General features: G+C 30.9%; 1 protein-coding gene across 2 annotated transcripts in view; it reads right to left on the minus strand.

The window, feature by feature from the left end:
* Positions 1-1,119: 1,119 nt before the first annotated feature.
* Cd2ap (CD2 associated protein) overlaps positions 1,120-13,719 on the minus strand; it is a 129,510-nt gene continuing 116,910 nt past the window's right edge. For both annotated transcript variants that reach the window (XM_071613330.1, XM_027938246.2), the window contains 4 exons: positions 13,275-13,376; positions 11,650-11,831; positions 8,169-8,232; positions 1,120-4,163 (listed from right to left, as the gene is read on the minus strand). In XM_071613330.1, coding sequence (XP_071469431.1) covers positions 4,122-4,163; positions 8,169-8,232; positions 11,650-11,831; positions 13,275-13,376 — 390 coding nt within the window. In that variant the 3' untranslated portion in view covers positions 1,120-4,121. The remainder of the gene's footprint in view (positions 4,164-8,168; positions 8,233-11,649; positions 11,832-13,274; positions 13,377-13,719) is intronic.

Genomic DNA, 13,719 nt, shown 5'->3' on the forward strand with positions numbered 1-13,719 from the left:
ACCATGTGCCTGCAAGGCTTAATTTTTGTCTAATGTTTATGCAGGCCAATTAAAAAGCAACTCAAAATTTTTAGATTTTTTTTTTTACTTAAATGATTTGACATACTTATATCCATACTGCTTCATAGTTACTTCATAGTAATTTTTAGAAAGTCTGAGCTTTGTATGTGGCATATTTCTAGCATGAATACATGGGGCATGTTTAGGTTTTTTGGTTTGTTTTTGTACTGGTGAATGAACCCAGAGCTTTACAATGATAGGCAAGTGCTTTCTACCACTAAGTGAGATCCTTGGTGCCTTGCTATCTATCTTGATTCAATCTTTTCTATATCTGTCAGGACTTTTTCAGTTGTGAGCCAGAAACCCAACAAGCTTATGAGCAAATTTGTGCTTCAGGAACCAAGCAACAGGTAACTGAGGTTCCAGAATGACTATAATCAGTTTCAAAATCCTTTTACGATTCTGTTTCCATCTCAATGCTTTACTAAATTTTGTTCTTTCCAATTAGCTATTCCATGACAGAAAAATATAAGTATGGAGAGTTTTCAGGCTGACACTAGCTTTTTGTTTCCAAATTCCAAAATCTTGCTCTCTGATTAACTTTAAAACTCAATTTGAGCTAAGTACTCCACCTACTGGGAGCAATTATTGGAAGGTAGAAACTAAGATGATAGCAGCTACCATTCAAAGAATATAATACAGATAGAAGAATGTAGTATCTCCCCATATAATGTGATACTGTACTCAAAATCAAAGGGAGTGAAAATACTATACCTCCTCTCTCTTAACCTTATCCATCTCATTACATCACATCCAACACTGTAAAATGCTTTTTTGAAACTTCATTTTTTTCTAAACCAACTGTATCCCAAGCACTTCACAAGGCACTTTATATAAATCACTTCAAATTATCCCCATAATCCTGGAAGGTAGGAAATGTCTTACAGTTTCAGATGAAATGACATATTTCGAAAGATACAAGAAAAGTCACACAGGCCTAGAAGCTTTAATACTTTCATTTTCTATTTGTTTCTTTTATTTGGAAAATTCAAATTATAAATATTCATCACTCTAAAATAAACATATGCTAAAGTTAATAATAACAAAAACTGACAAAAATAGCGATACGATTCTTTTATTATTGAGTTTTATTTTGAGGAAAAAGCATCCTTTTTTTTTTTTACAACACTTGTAAACAAGTCAGTAAATATACTATTCTGAGATTCCTCGTGTGTGTGTGTGTGTGTGTGTGTGTGTGTGTGTGTTTGTGTGTGTGTGTGTGTGTTTTGTATGTGTGTGTTTTGGAATGTTAGATTACAACAGCAACCACATTACATAATAGTTATTGAAGGCAAGTCAGGCTAAAACAAGGATAAAATTTTATAGCTAAAAATATTCATAGCAGCAACTTTAAAAAGATGATTTTATTAAGTCATTGCACTTGGTCATTTTATTGCTACAGCAAAACAAGGCCATTCAATTATAACACTTCTCGTTTTGGATTTTAACTGATTGTCTCATTCTGCTCATACATTTCAAGTTTAAATGCAAGCATAAAAAATTTACCAAAAAACTTACAGAGCACTTGAATTTTTTTTTCCCCCTGTAATCACAGTAAGGAGCTAATTTTAAAAAGAAAAAAAAAAAAGGGATCCTCTGGTTCCACAAGACCCATTCTCTCTCTGCATCTTTAGACTTTTCAGTAAAGTTCTATAAAATTCTGTAGAGGTAACAGCTTATAAGACAGAAGCTTAGTGGTCACAACACAAAAAAGTAACATTGGATACAATTAGAAAATTAGTATTATGTGTTTCAAAGCATAGCAAACCTGAACTATACATTCACTAATAATTTGGCAACAACAGACTCATCTTTTCTGTCATTTATACTCACAAATAGGGAGTGGAGGGTGGGAACTAATGTTTCACCTCCAATAAAAGCTATTACTATTACATACCATTTTGTGACATGAAATTTAGGAAAGTCTTCATATAAAGAGCAAATACTGGTAAACTATGATAAAGGAATCGTTTTCCCCTTAATTTCAAGCTTGCTTGGTTTTCCTTACATTTTGTCAAGGGTAGAAAAGCAGAGAGAACTTCAATGAGTTTTATATTCTGAGAAGAAGGAAAGTCAAATATACTACAGAAAAATGACCAAAAAACCTTCATGAATAACCTGAAATCTGCTGGAACCTTCTCTCACCTCATTGTTATGGTAGGTAGGGATAACTTAGTACATCTTCCAATGAGAAAGCTGGAAGATATGGTATCTAGGATGCAATATTTTTATTTTTACCTAAAGACTGTCATTAATTGATGATATAATTTATTTAACAAGGCAATCATTCATTTGACTAATCATTTAAAAACAAAAAGGAACAATTTTGTTCAGTAGTGATCTCATTAGAAGAGCCCAAAGACATTAAATAGTTAAAATGTACACACTCAAAAAGCAAAATTAAATTTCCTCCAAAGCCCAAACATTGTGACTTAAATATTAAGTAATTGTGTATTGGCATTTCTATTATTTTCTACTTCAGTTCTTTTTATATCTTTTTTAAACAGTAAGAATTTCATTTACACAAGATTTCCATACTTTTGAGATTAAAAAAATGTAAAGAAAAAACATTGGGTGGTTTAAAACAAAAACAAAAAAAAAATGGAAGCATGATAACTTGGTACTCAAAATCATTTCCTATAGTACAGCTGGATGCCTTTTTTTTTTTTCAAATGAAAAATTTCAAAATTTTAAATAAACATAAGTTTTTAGACATATTATGTATAGAATATAACATTCTGAAATGTTCAACTGTTCATAAATGACTCTGAAGAAATTGCTGATTCACCTATTCTGTGAAAATCTGGTTTTCAATATGATCAACTATATTTGGTTTAAATAAGCTGTAATATTATATTTTATGATATACTAACACCCTTTCTAAACTTTTAATCTAAATAACATTCCAAAATATCTCCAGGAGTTAGTTTGGCCTATTATGTAAATTATACACTGTAAAACCTGAGTATTTACATAATGACAACTTGTCCCAGTATGAAGCCTTACATGAGGTTCTGAAAAGATTTGGATTTTGTTTTCCTAATATTACATTATTAAAAGTCAGAGGGAAGAGTATGAAGAACTAAAGATAATGAAATATTTGAGACTGTAAAACAAGCAAGAAAGTACAGCAATAAGGCTGGTGTTAACTATTTCATATGTGCTGTAGTTTCTAGGCACAAGTAAAGGATTAAATTGATGTTTTTAGATTCCTTAGAACTAATGAACTTATAATAAAGCTCATGTTTAACAATCCATTACATTTTAACTAAATTCCTTTTATGAATCCTATAGTGCAAGCAATATAAAACACTCAAAGTTGAAACTGTTTTTATTATTTCATTAGTTATTACTGTATGCATGGGTGAGTAATCTGATTTATAGCTAGGAAACTCCTATTTCATCACCCAAATTAAAAACAGCACTGCAGACAAACAGGCACAACAGTGTAATCTTGGGTAAGAAGCTAAAAGTAAAAATATGTATATATTTACAAAGTTTATATCCCTTAATGTATCATGGGAAAAGTAGTGACTATAGTTACTATAAAGCTAATCTGTCGCTCTCAAATAGTTTATCTTACAGATTACTTGTAAAGATATCACCATATTTATAGTATAGATCTCTTTAAAAATAATACTACAAGTTTCAATAAAAAAATTATGAACTTTCTTTCCTTTTTATACAGATTCAGTAGTATTTTCAAGCAAACAAACAAAAATAATGTTTGCAATCCCAGCACAGTAAGAAATAAGGCCTCTTTTTTTTTCATATTGGCAAAACTAAATATATATATATATATATATATATATATATATATATGTGTGTGTGTGTGTGTGTATATATATATATATATATATATATATATGTGTGTGTGTGTGTGTGTATATATATATATATATATATATATATATATATTAAAAAAACACCCACCCCCTAACTTTTTAATACATAATATAGTTCATATACTCATATTTCATTATCACAACATCAGCGTTTGTTATTTTTAAGTAACAAGTCGATGGAAGTTCATATTGTTGCATCTGAATCCCTGGAACACTTCAAGAAGACAGGACAGCTTTTTTCAGTTTCTCTATTTCCATCTAAAATAAATATAAATTGGGAAACAGATAAAATACACATTAGTGCAAATTATTTTGACATATGTCATTAACGTTTGATCATACTTTTTAAGCCAGTAGATTTTAATTTCCAGATCTAAAATCCAGTTTCCCATGGTGTAATAAATATTGAGTAAATGCTCAACAGAAGAAAAATGTCACAGTACAAGTTCCAAAGAAGCACTGAACAACAAGAAAAATATCAACTGTAATTCTTACAGCCAGAACAATATTAAGTAATGTGAAATTTAAAAGAATTTTAAGAAAATTATTCTATAAAGAACAAAAGAACTCTGGAAATCAAATTAAAAAATGTACATGTATATGTAATTAAACAAAGGGGGCAGTGTAGAATAGTATAAAAAATAAAGGACCAGTTTATATTCCATGATTTTCACTATCTATGTATTACTGGTAAATTGCTTAACATTACTTCCTTTCAAATTCCCCACCTATAAACAGAAGGTACTAAAATGTCTCTAAAGCCCAGAAATATATCCAAGATTCAGACAATGTGTTAGAAATATTTCCACCTTTAGGAGAAGGGCCCCTTCACTTAAGAGAAAGGAAAAAAAAAATGATCATAATGACTACAAAGAGATACTTAATTTTCACATACTACAAATGCCTAAGTTGAGGCTAAAAGACATTAAATAGTAAGTCAATATTTCTACATCAGTAACTGGTGGCATAGGATTTGTATTAGTAAAGTCTATGTCTATATTGTCCAGTTTTTGTACTTTCTTCCCAATTCACCAATGTTTTCTTTACCTTTCACTTCCTTGCTTTTTCCTGATAATATCGCCTCTTTTTCAACAATGCACATAAGCAACGCGTGCATCAGTTAACCTCTGACTTAGTCGTAAAGTATAATTCTGATGTGGTCACAATCTCCTAAGTAATGCCAACCATCCAAATATGGTTTATTAACTTCAGGATCTCTCCTGATATCATTCTTAAATTTTCTTTTAATAACATAATTATACACTAAATGTTTTGGCAGTATTGAATGAGAACAATTCTCAATTTACAGTCTCAATTGAGATAAAATATCTTTAAATCATCCTCTTCATGTACTATTACTGTCTTGTTTCCAAAGATAAGTGAAAATAGGCAAGAATGCACAGAAAGCAGTAAGAAATAAGTTGGCAAAAGAGGGAATAAAAATGGGAGGAATAATCCTTCATTCAAAGTCAGTACTACTCCATACAAACAGTGATTTCTGACATAAATTTTAGTTATCAAGCAAAATCTTATATTGCTATCTACCCTCCTCATTGTTCCTTTTTTATCGCCCCCAAGTGTAATTTAGTATTATATAGTACTAATATTATAGTATTTCAAAATACTACATCTAATCTTTCTGCAAACATTTCTTTAACTATATGATCCTAAAACTTTAATGACTTAAATTTGCTTTTACAAACACAGAGGTCAAACTTTGCCCATTAGGGAGAAAAAATACAGTTCTATAGGAGGGTAACATCTGATCATGTTGGAAAAATTAAATTCTTCAAAAAAGAATTCATTAGATTCCTTTCATAATTTTTATGAGACAAACATTCCTCTTGCTTATCTTATTTTCATATATGAATATCAGCATGTATATATAAAAAAAAGTCAAGAAACTTTTTTTTAAATTTCTCAATTTCTACCAATTTACATGCTGTGAATTTAAGGTGTATTTTAAACACGTTTCCTCTAACATTCATTAATACAACAATAATTTATTAGGTATCTAGTAAGTGTGTAGCACTGTTAGGAGTGATGGACAAAGATGAAACAGACATGGATCTCACTCTAAACAGTCTTACAATAAGGAATGGAACAAAACAAATAGTACAGTAATAGATTGAAAATTATGATTTATACATGTCTTTAAAAACTAGAGGAAATGTGAATTTGGATGAAAATTAAAACTTCTTGTCAAAGGAAGACTACTACCAACTTAATAAATGTGATTCTTTGAGCAGGTCTTTAAGAATCTATAGAATGAGCATTAGAAGATGAGGCAAGAAGACAATTTAGGAAGAGTGAAAATTCAGATGTATCAACTTGTTAAGGCACAATGGAGGATCAGAAATTAAGAAAGAAAGATAAACTAGGACTAGAATAATAGAAGACCTCACACACCAAGTTGAGAATTTTGAACTTTATTCAACAAGTAACAGAAAACTTTTGAAAGTACCCGAGCAAGGAAAGATTAATCTGCAATAAAATTGGAGAAACTTGAGCAAGCTCAATAGAAAATAAAGAACATCAGAACAAGAGAGTGTTGAGATAAAAGTTAGAAGGTAAAGCAAATAGAACTGAAAGTAATAGAATTAGAAGAGAGGGTAAGTACCATGTCTGTGTGACCAGAAGGGTAACAGAAACAGGAAGTCAAAAAAACAAAAGAAGAAAATAAAATATTTCCCTGGAGATATGGTAAGTTCACCATGTAACATCCAGGGAGACTAACAGAAACTGGGAATACAAGAATTAGATTTAGAGGGAGATGCATTAAAGCTAATCACTAGATTCACTGTTGCAAATGAATTCAAACAGTGAATGCATAGAAAAAAAGAGCAAAGGATAGTAGTTAAGGAATATTTACATTTAAGGTTCAAGAAACAAAAAAGAAAGAGAAGTTAGACAAGAAACAAGTATCACCCTACTACAACAAACCTCTGACAAAGAGAAAACAGTAAAAATTTGAAATGTGCAGAAACTGAAGAAGAAAAAATGGGTGTGGCATCAGTAAACCTAATAAAATGCAAGGGGTTAAAGAATGAAATGAAGGTAAAGACTCAGACACTGCAAATGTAGGCTTTTTGTGAGAGGGTAGAATGATAGTTGTTTTTGTTTTGTAGGAAATGAACCTCAAATGAAAAGAGAAAACACGTACAGTAGATCAAAAGGGCAGTTAGACCCGGAAGAAGGCTTTGGTTTGAAGGGGGGAAATTGAGTATTTTCATACAAAGAAACAAAAGCATCCAAAAAAAAAAAAAAAAAGAATTTGTCAGATATAAGAGTAAAAATGAAGTTTTCATAATACTCTGTAAGTTGTATCTTTAAATATATTATTTCAACAACTAAAGTTAAAGAAAGTTAAGTGACTCACCCAAGTTTACCCAGTATGATAATTTCTAAGAGTAGACATTTTAAAGTCTGGTTACTTCTGTTAAAAATGTTTAAAATTTTTCAGTTCCACTGCTCTTACTTCACCAATCTAATCTCCAGTTTTCTCACCCTTATAAATAAAAACAATAATCCTTACAAGTCCTTATATGTATCGAATGAGATAATGAACAGAAAGAGCTAAGCCTAAATGATATAATTTAGGGTAGTCAAGACTATAATTCAAAATAGGAGCTCAAGTTCTATAACCACAGTCCCACGTTCTATCTTGACCTATGATGCTGACAAAAGAAACAGGCTAAGTAATGAGGTAAGGTAAAATGTAGAGAAGATATGAAATACTTCAATAGAGAATAAGAAGAGCCTCTGGGAGGGAAAAAAAAAGCAAGATACAATTTTCTCTTACATATGTAGGAAGAAGAACACAATTGAAGACAAAAATGCATGAGCAGAGAAAGAAAGTTAAGGAAGAAAAAGGAATTAAATAAAATTGCCAGCCATCAGCAAAGAATACAGGTAAACTTCTAGTGAGAACTGGAAAGCAATAACACCACCAGTCCTGCCACAGGGAAAAAATAAACTGGCGATTTAAGAGGAAAGAACAATATTTATTTTATTCACAAATATATACCTTCAGGTTCATACACTGCCTAAGAGAGTTAATGTTCAAAGATGTTTTTCCGTTTGAATGAATGAAATATGACAGAGTATCAACAAGATATTTACAAAACTGCTACCATGCAGTAGGGAATGTCCAAGTGGAATAGAATGGCGTAATTTGTAGAACCAATCACATGGTTGGGATTAAAAAAAAAAAAGGTATAGTTTATACTGTCTAAAATCTCAATGCTGGCAGAAACAAATTACCTCTAGATTACTTCTCAAGGCCTTCTCTTCTTCCAAATCTTTTCTCAGTTTTTCCAGTTCTTTCCTAAAAAACAAAATATTTATTACTTCCAATTAAACAATATAGACGAGGCAAATAGACAAATTAACAGAATCTCTTCTGCCTAACCTCCCAGGTATATGAGGGAAACTAGCCATGTTGACTGATAAAATTTTCAGATGTTCCAGTTTCAACAATTCGATGTTAATAGTAAAAAAAATTCAGCAAAACCCTGGCAAACTTATCTAAGATAAATTAAGTAAATTCAGAACAGCTTATGAAAAAACAAAAAAGGAAATAATATATGGCTTTTAAAAGCAATTTTCCACATTCATCTAGCATATATTTTATTTTGGCTAGATACTTCAGAGCCAAAACAATTTGCAAAATAATATCAACAAGTCACAATAAAGGCAAATTACAATTTATCTGATAATTTCACCGATACTTTCCTTTTTTAAAATTAACCAAACAGCAAAATTAGTATAACCAATAATCTTTCTTAACTCATATTTTTATTTTTCCATATTCAACTATTTTTTCAATAAAGATATTCCATATTGTGTCTTTTCAGAAATTATTTGAAAACATTTTCACTCAGCTTAAATTTTCATATTTATGCTATTTAGTATTCAAATATCTGTTTTTGATTTTTTTTTAATTGAACTAAGAGATTTTATTGGGGTCTGCACGAAGGAGAAGAAAAGGAGAGGAAGAGAGCAGCCCCCTGAGCCAGTTTTGGCTTTAGAAGTGTTGATTAGGCCATGTGGCAGTTGCTGATTTGCAGGGTGACTCAGGAATGGTGGTGACTGGCAGGGTTTGTTAGGAAAGGGTGATTAAACAATGTGTCTTGAGGGAATTTTTGAAGGAAAATTTTGACTTTGGCGCCCTTGAGACAAGAGGTGGAGGGGTAAAGGATTGTGTAATATTCTTCTGTAGAGATAGAAACTTCAGTGGGGAGAGACCCTATGGGGCAAATAAAACCTAATGCCAAGGTCTCTTGAAAACCCAACATTCCTCCCTTGTTCTTTTTGTTTGGACTCAGGGCGTTGAAATCGTCTGGCTACTTCCTGTTGGAGAGGGACGACAAGTTTGAAGGAAGGGAGGAATGGTCAGGTTGGGGGGACAAGAGAATTATAGCCATAAAGGCCAGGGTGCTAACGATGCAAATTTCCTTGGCGTTGAAATCGATGGAAGTTCCTTGAAGCCATAGGTCATGGATAGCCTCGGTCCAATCCTTTTCGGTATAAATGGGTGGAATCAGCCAGCTGTCTTGTTGGAGGGCTTCCACAAACTGCTGGAACCGGGAGTGCCACTCGGTGAAGCTGGATGAGGCCATGCTGCCTGAGGTCCTGAGGTGGCTGACACTGACAGCTCTCAGTGAGCTTCACGCTTATTTCTCATTCATGGTTGGGAGAGAGGGCTAAAAGCTGGGGTTTTTTTTTTTGTTGTTGTTGTTTGTTTGTGCATATTTTCTGCCTTTTAACATACATTAGAAAAATTCTCTTCATGAGTACCTTCAAAAAATAGTCCAGTATGATGGTGCATGCCTCTAATCCCAGCTACCCAAGAGGTTTAGGCAAAAATGATTCCATGTTCAAGGCATCCTGGGCAACTTATTGAGATCCTTTCTCAAAAATGAAAAATTAAAAAATATAAAAAAGAATCAGAAATGTAGCTCAGTGGTAGAGCACTTGCCTAGTATGTGCAAGGGCCTGGGTTTAATTCCCAGCACAGCCCCCACCAAAAAGAAGAGTATAGAAAAACAGTTTGAGAAACTGTTTAAAAATTTATTAACTAAAACAAGGGAACTTTTAAAATTATTTATATTATTTAAATTAACATTTTAAAACTAATTTCTTCTAGGCCTTTAATAATTAGAAAACCATGCTTCTATATGAGGCAAATTTTCTATTTTCTACTTGACCATAATTTTTGAAATTATAATATTCAACTCAAATTCATCTAGAGCTTATTTTATAGTGATAAGAGGTATACACCTAAGCTAAATTCATATTTCTATAATATTATCCTAGTTTATATATTTTCTATTGTGATTATTCAACATTCTGAGTTCATTATACATTAAATCTATATTTAAGACTAATCCTGCATTATTTATCCCATCCTATTTACCTATATAGTGTTAACATTATTTGCTTTCTGATCTAATAATTTAGTACTTCTCACATTTTTATTCTTCTTTTAAAAATATATTGATAAATGTATAGTTTTTATATACCACTGTTTTCTTTTTACAAGTCTAGGATCAAACTGTAAGTACTATTCTGCAACTTCTCTAATGAATACTTAGATGACTGACATATTTCAATCTTTACATGTCAAGCTGTATTTTTTAGTTACTTGTTGCATGCATTTTAGATTTTAATATTGGATGTATAAATATTACTTATGTAAGCTATAAAGATATAATAGTAATGCAAAAGCCAATTTGGGTTAATGTATCATCAAATGACAAACTATATATTATGTACATAAAGTATATAATATATATAAATATATACATGCACACATATTTTAAGTAGTTATTCAAGATACATTTTTGTTTCTAAGAGGTAATAAATGTTCTATGAACTACAAATACCTCATGTTATTAATCTCACTACATTTTTTTTTATAAAGAATACTAGGCCACCTGAGAATTGAACAAGAAATGGTTAAAATTAGGTCCTGGGTAACATGGCCTCTGGCTGTGAATTTTATATTCTAAAAATACAAATTCTTTTAGAAAGGATGTTGATGTAAGGGGATGAGCACCATCGTTCTAAGTTCAAATAGATTAGTGACTCAATTATTTGTTTTACCTTGATATTTTGCAGTATTATGTTTAAAATATCAAGTTTTAGAATTCAAATACTAGTTTTAATAGAAAAGATCTCTAAAATAATAGAGGACTTGAGGGTTGTTTTAGTTCTGTCTTTTAAAAAGCTGTATAATAAGTAAATAGCTTAACTTCTCTGAACCTTTATTTCTTCATTTTAAAAAATAGAGAGGGCTACAGTAAGTGATCTTTTACATGTACTTAAGCTCTACAAAGTCTCTCACATTCAATTAGGGATGTCCAACTGTACACCATATCAAAAACTTTCAGAGTTAAGAGAAAGGATTTAGAGATCACCTATCCTAACCCTCTCAGAAATTCAACTATACATATATACCTGACCCTAAAATACAATATGATTTTCCTCATATTTTTCAAGACCATTTAACTCCTATGTCTGACCAGAAGATTTCTAGTCCAACTTAGAGGTTTCCATGTATCTATTCCAGGACTAACATACTGGAACAAGTTTTCCAATTCAAGTTTTTATCAAAAGCACCTTTAATGAAAATTTTCTTATACCAGAAACAGGCAGAACAGATCTTTATTTAATACACTTTGAAAGAATTCTTTGCATATGTACTAGGTAGTACTCACAGAAGAAAACAAAGGTTACTTACCCATGATCCTTTTTCAGTGCTTCTACACTACACAGCAATTCAATAATCTGGGCGCGAAGTTCATCTAGGGAATTTTTTTTGCCATCATCTGTTTCTACTTTAGATTTTATTTCTAATGGAGTTAGGAAGGCAGATGTATTTGCTTTAGAAGTATTTGAAGGTGTTGAAAGGTAGACAGATGGCTGAAAACATAATAAAAGTTTCTTCTGATCTTATTTGTATATATAAATGTATATTACATTTAAGTAGATACTTAGAGCAAAAGATGTTTAAAAATAACAATGCAGACTGAACAACCCAGACCTGAAAACTGGAAATCCAAGATGCTCAAAAGTTCAAATCTTTGAGTAGCAACTTTCCACAAGTGAATAATTCTATACCTGACTTTATATAATGGGTTAAGTCAAAATGTAGTCATACTACTGTATAAAATTATCTTCAGGCTTTGTATACAAGAAGTACATAAAACAAATAAATTTTATACTTCATCTTGGGTCCCATTCTCAAGATATCTCATTGTATACTTGCAAATATTACAAAATACAAAAGAACTGGAAATCTGAAACACTTCTGGTCCCTAGCATTTTGGTAACCTGTACTCCAAGATAACGGTAAATTTGAAAATTCAAGAAACAGTTTGATGTTCCTGACTGGAAAAAAACAACAAACAATTAAAGAATTAATTTGCAACAACTAGTGGGTTTTGTTGAAGAAATATATGGCAATGGCTTTGTTTTTAAAAAGGAGAAACAAACAAAAAAAATCCATCAAATTTATCTTATGGATGCTGTGCCTACTGGAGAATCTAAAAGCAAGAATATATCAGTATTAATAAGGTGTTACTTGATCTTCCATATTAAACACATATCATTTAGAATATCTAAAGAGGCTGACTTAAAAGTAATCATGAAAAAATTTAGAATGATCATGGAAGAAGCATTAAGATGAATCCACATACTGGAATCATTTTTGTAGCAAAAAAAACAACAAAGCCATTTTAGTAAAATTTCAATGGATTGTCAACTGCTTAGAGAATGAGATTTAATTGTATTTAATAAATTGGAAATGTATCCAAATGCCGTGTAATAAAACTAAGGAACAACTTAGGAGGAGATGTGACCTTTTTAAGTATATGTGTCAGTTGTGGTAAAAATATTTTAAATAAAAATAGCACAAGTTTAGAAAAGATACCTAAGACCGTGTAACAGATAGAAGGATCCATGTATTTTGCCATTCATTCCAGTATGTACTGAGTGTTTAATTATGGTGCCAACAACCAAGCTAGGTAAAGAGTAAAGAAATAATGGTTTCTGATCTAATTAAATGTTATCCCTCTTTTAAAAGTATGTGGACTAGACAATTTCAGAGTATACGTTTAATAAGAAAATGAAACATATATAAATCTATGCCTTAAAATATGAAATAAGTAATATTATTAATTTTAAAAACAATATAAGCTCTTCTAAAAATATCACTAGAGAACAGTGTGACTTAAGATTAACAATTCAATTCCTCAAAAAAATTATTTTATTTCTTGGCAGAAGAAATAATTTTTAGAAAATATACTAAATTCTATAATTCTGATGTTCACAAAGAATCCTGAAAACCATACAAATGTGACTCACCTTTGGAACGTAGCATGTATCCTTTTTAAATTCAGATGGCTTTAGGTTGGCACTATCTTCTTCTTTTGATAACTTCAAAGTTTTTTCTGGGCTTTGAGTTGGCTAGATGATTTTTTTAGAAATCAAGAAACAAAACAAATCAAAGAAGGAAACTAGTAGTAGGCATTTGGATAATAAAGAAAATTACTTATACTACTTCACTTGCTACTATTCTTGTTATTCCATTACTCTTAAAAAGATATTATGTAACTTCAAGCTGAATAACACATTTGCATATCTTGAGGGCAAGAATAACTCATCTCACAGCAACAAAAATTTTTTCCACTTAAGTAGGCTAAAAACATCATAGTAAATACAAGTTAATATATTATCATTAAAGTACAACCTGTATTCCAGGCAAAAAACAGAAAGCATAATAACAAGTTACTTAGATAATAGGACACGT

This window comes from Marmota flaviventris, chromosome 6 (genome assembly GCF_047511675.1).
Source record: "Marmota flaviventris isolate mMarFla1 chromosome 6, mMarFla1.hap1, whole genome shotgun sequence".
Taxonomy (NCBI): Eukaryota; Metazoa; Chordata; class Mammalia; order Rodentia; family Sciuridae; genus Marmota; species Marmota flaviventris.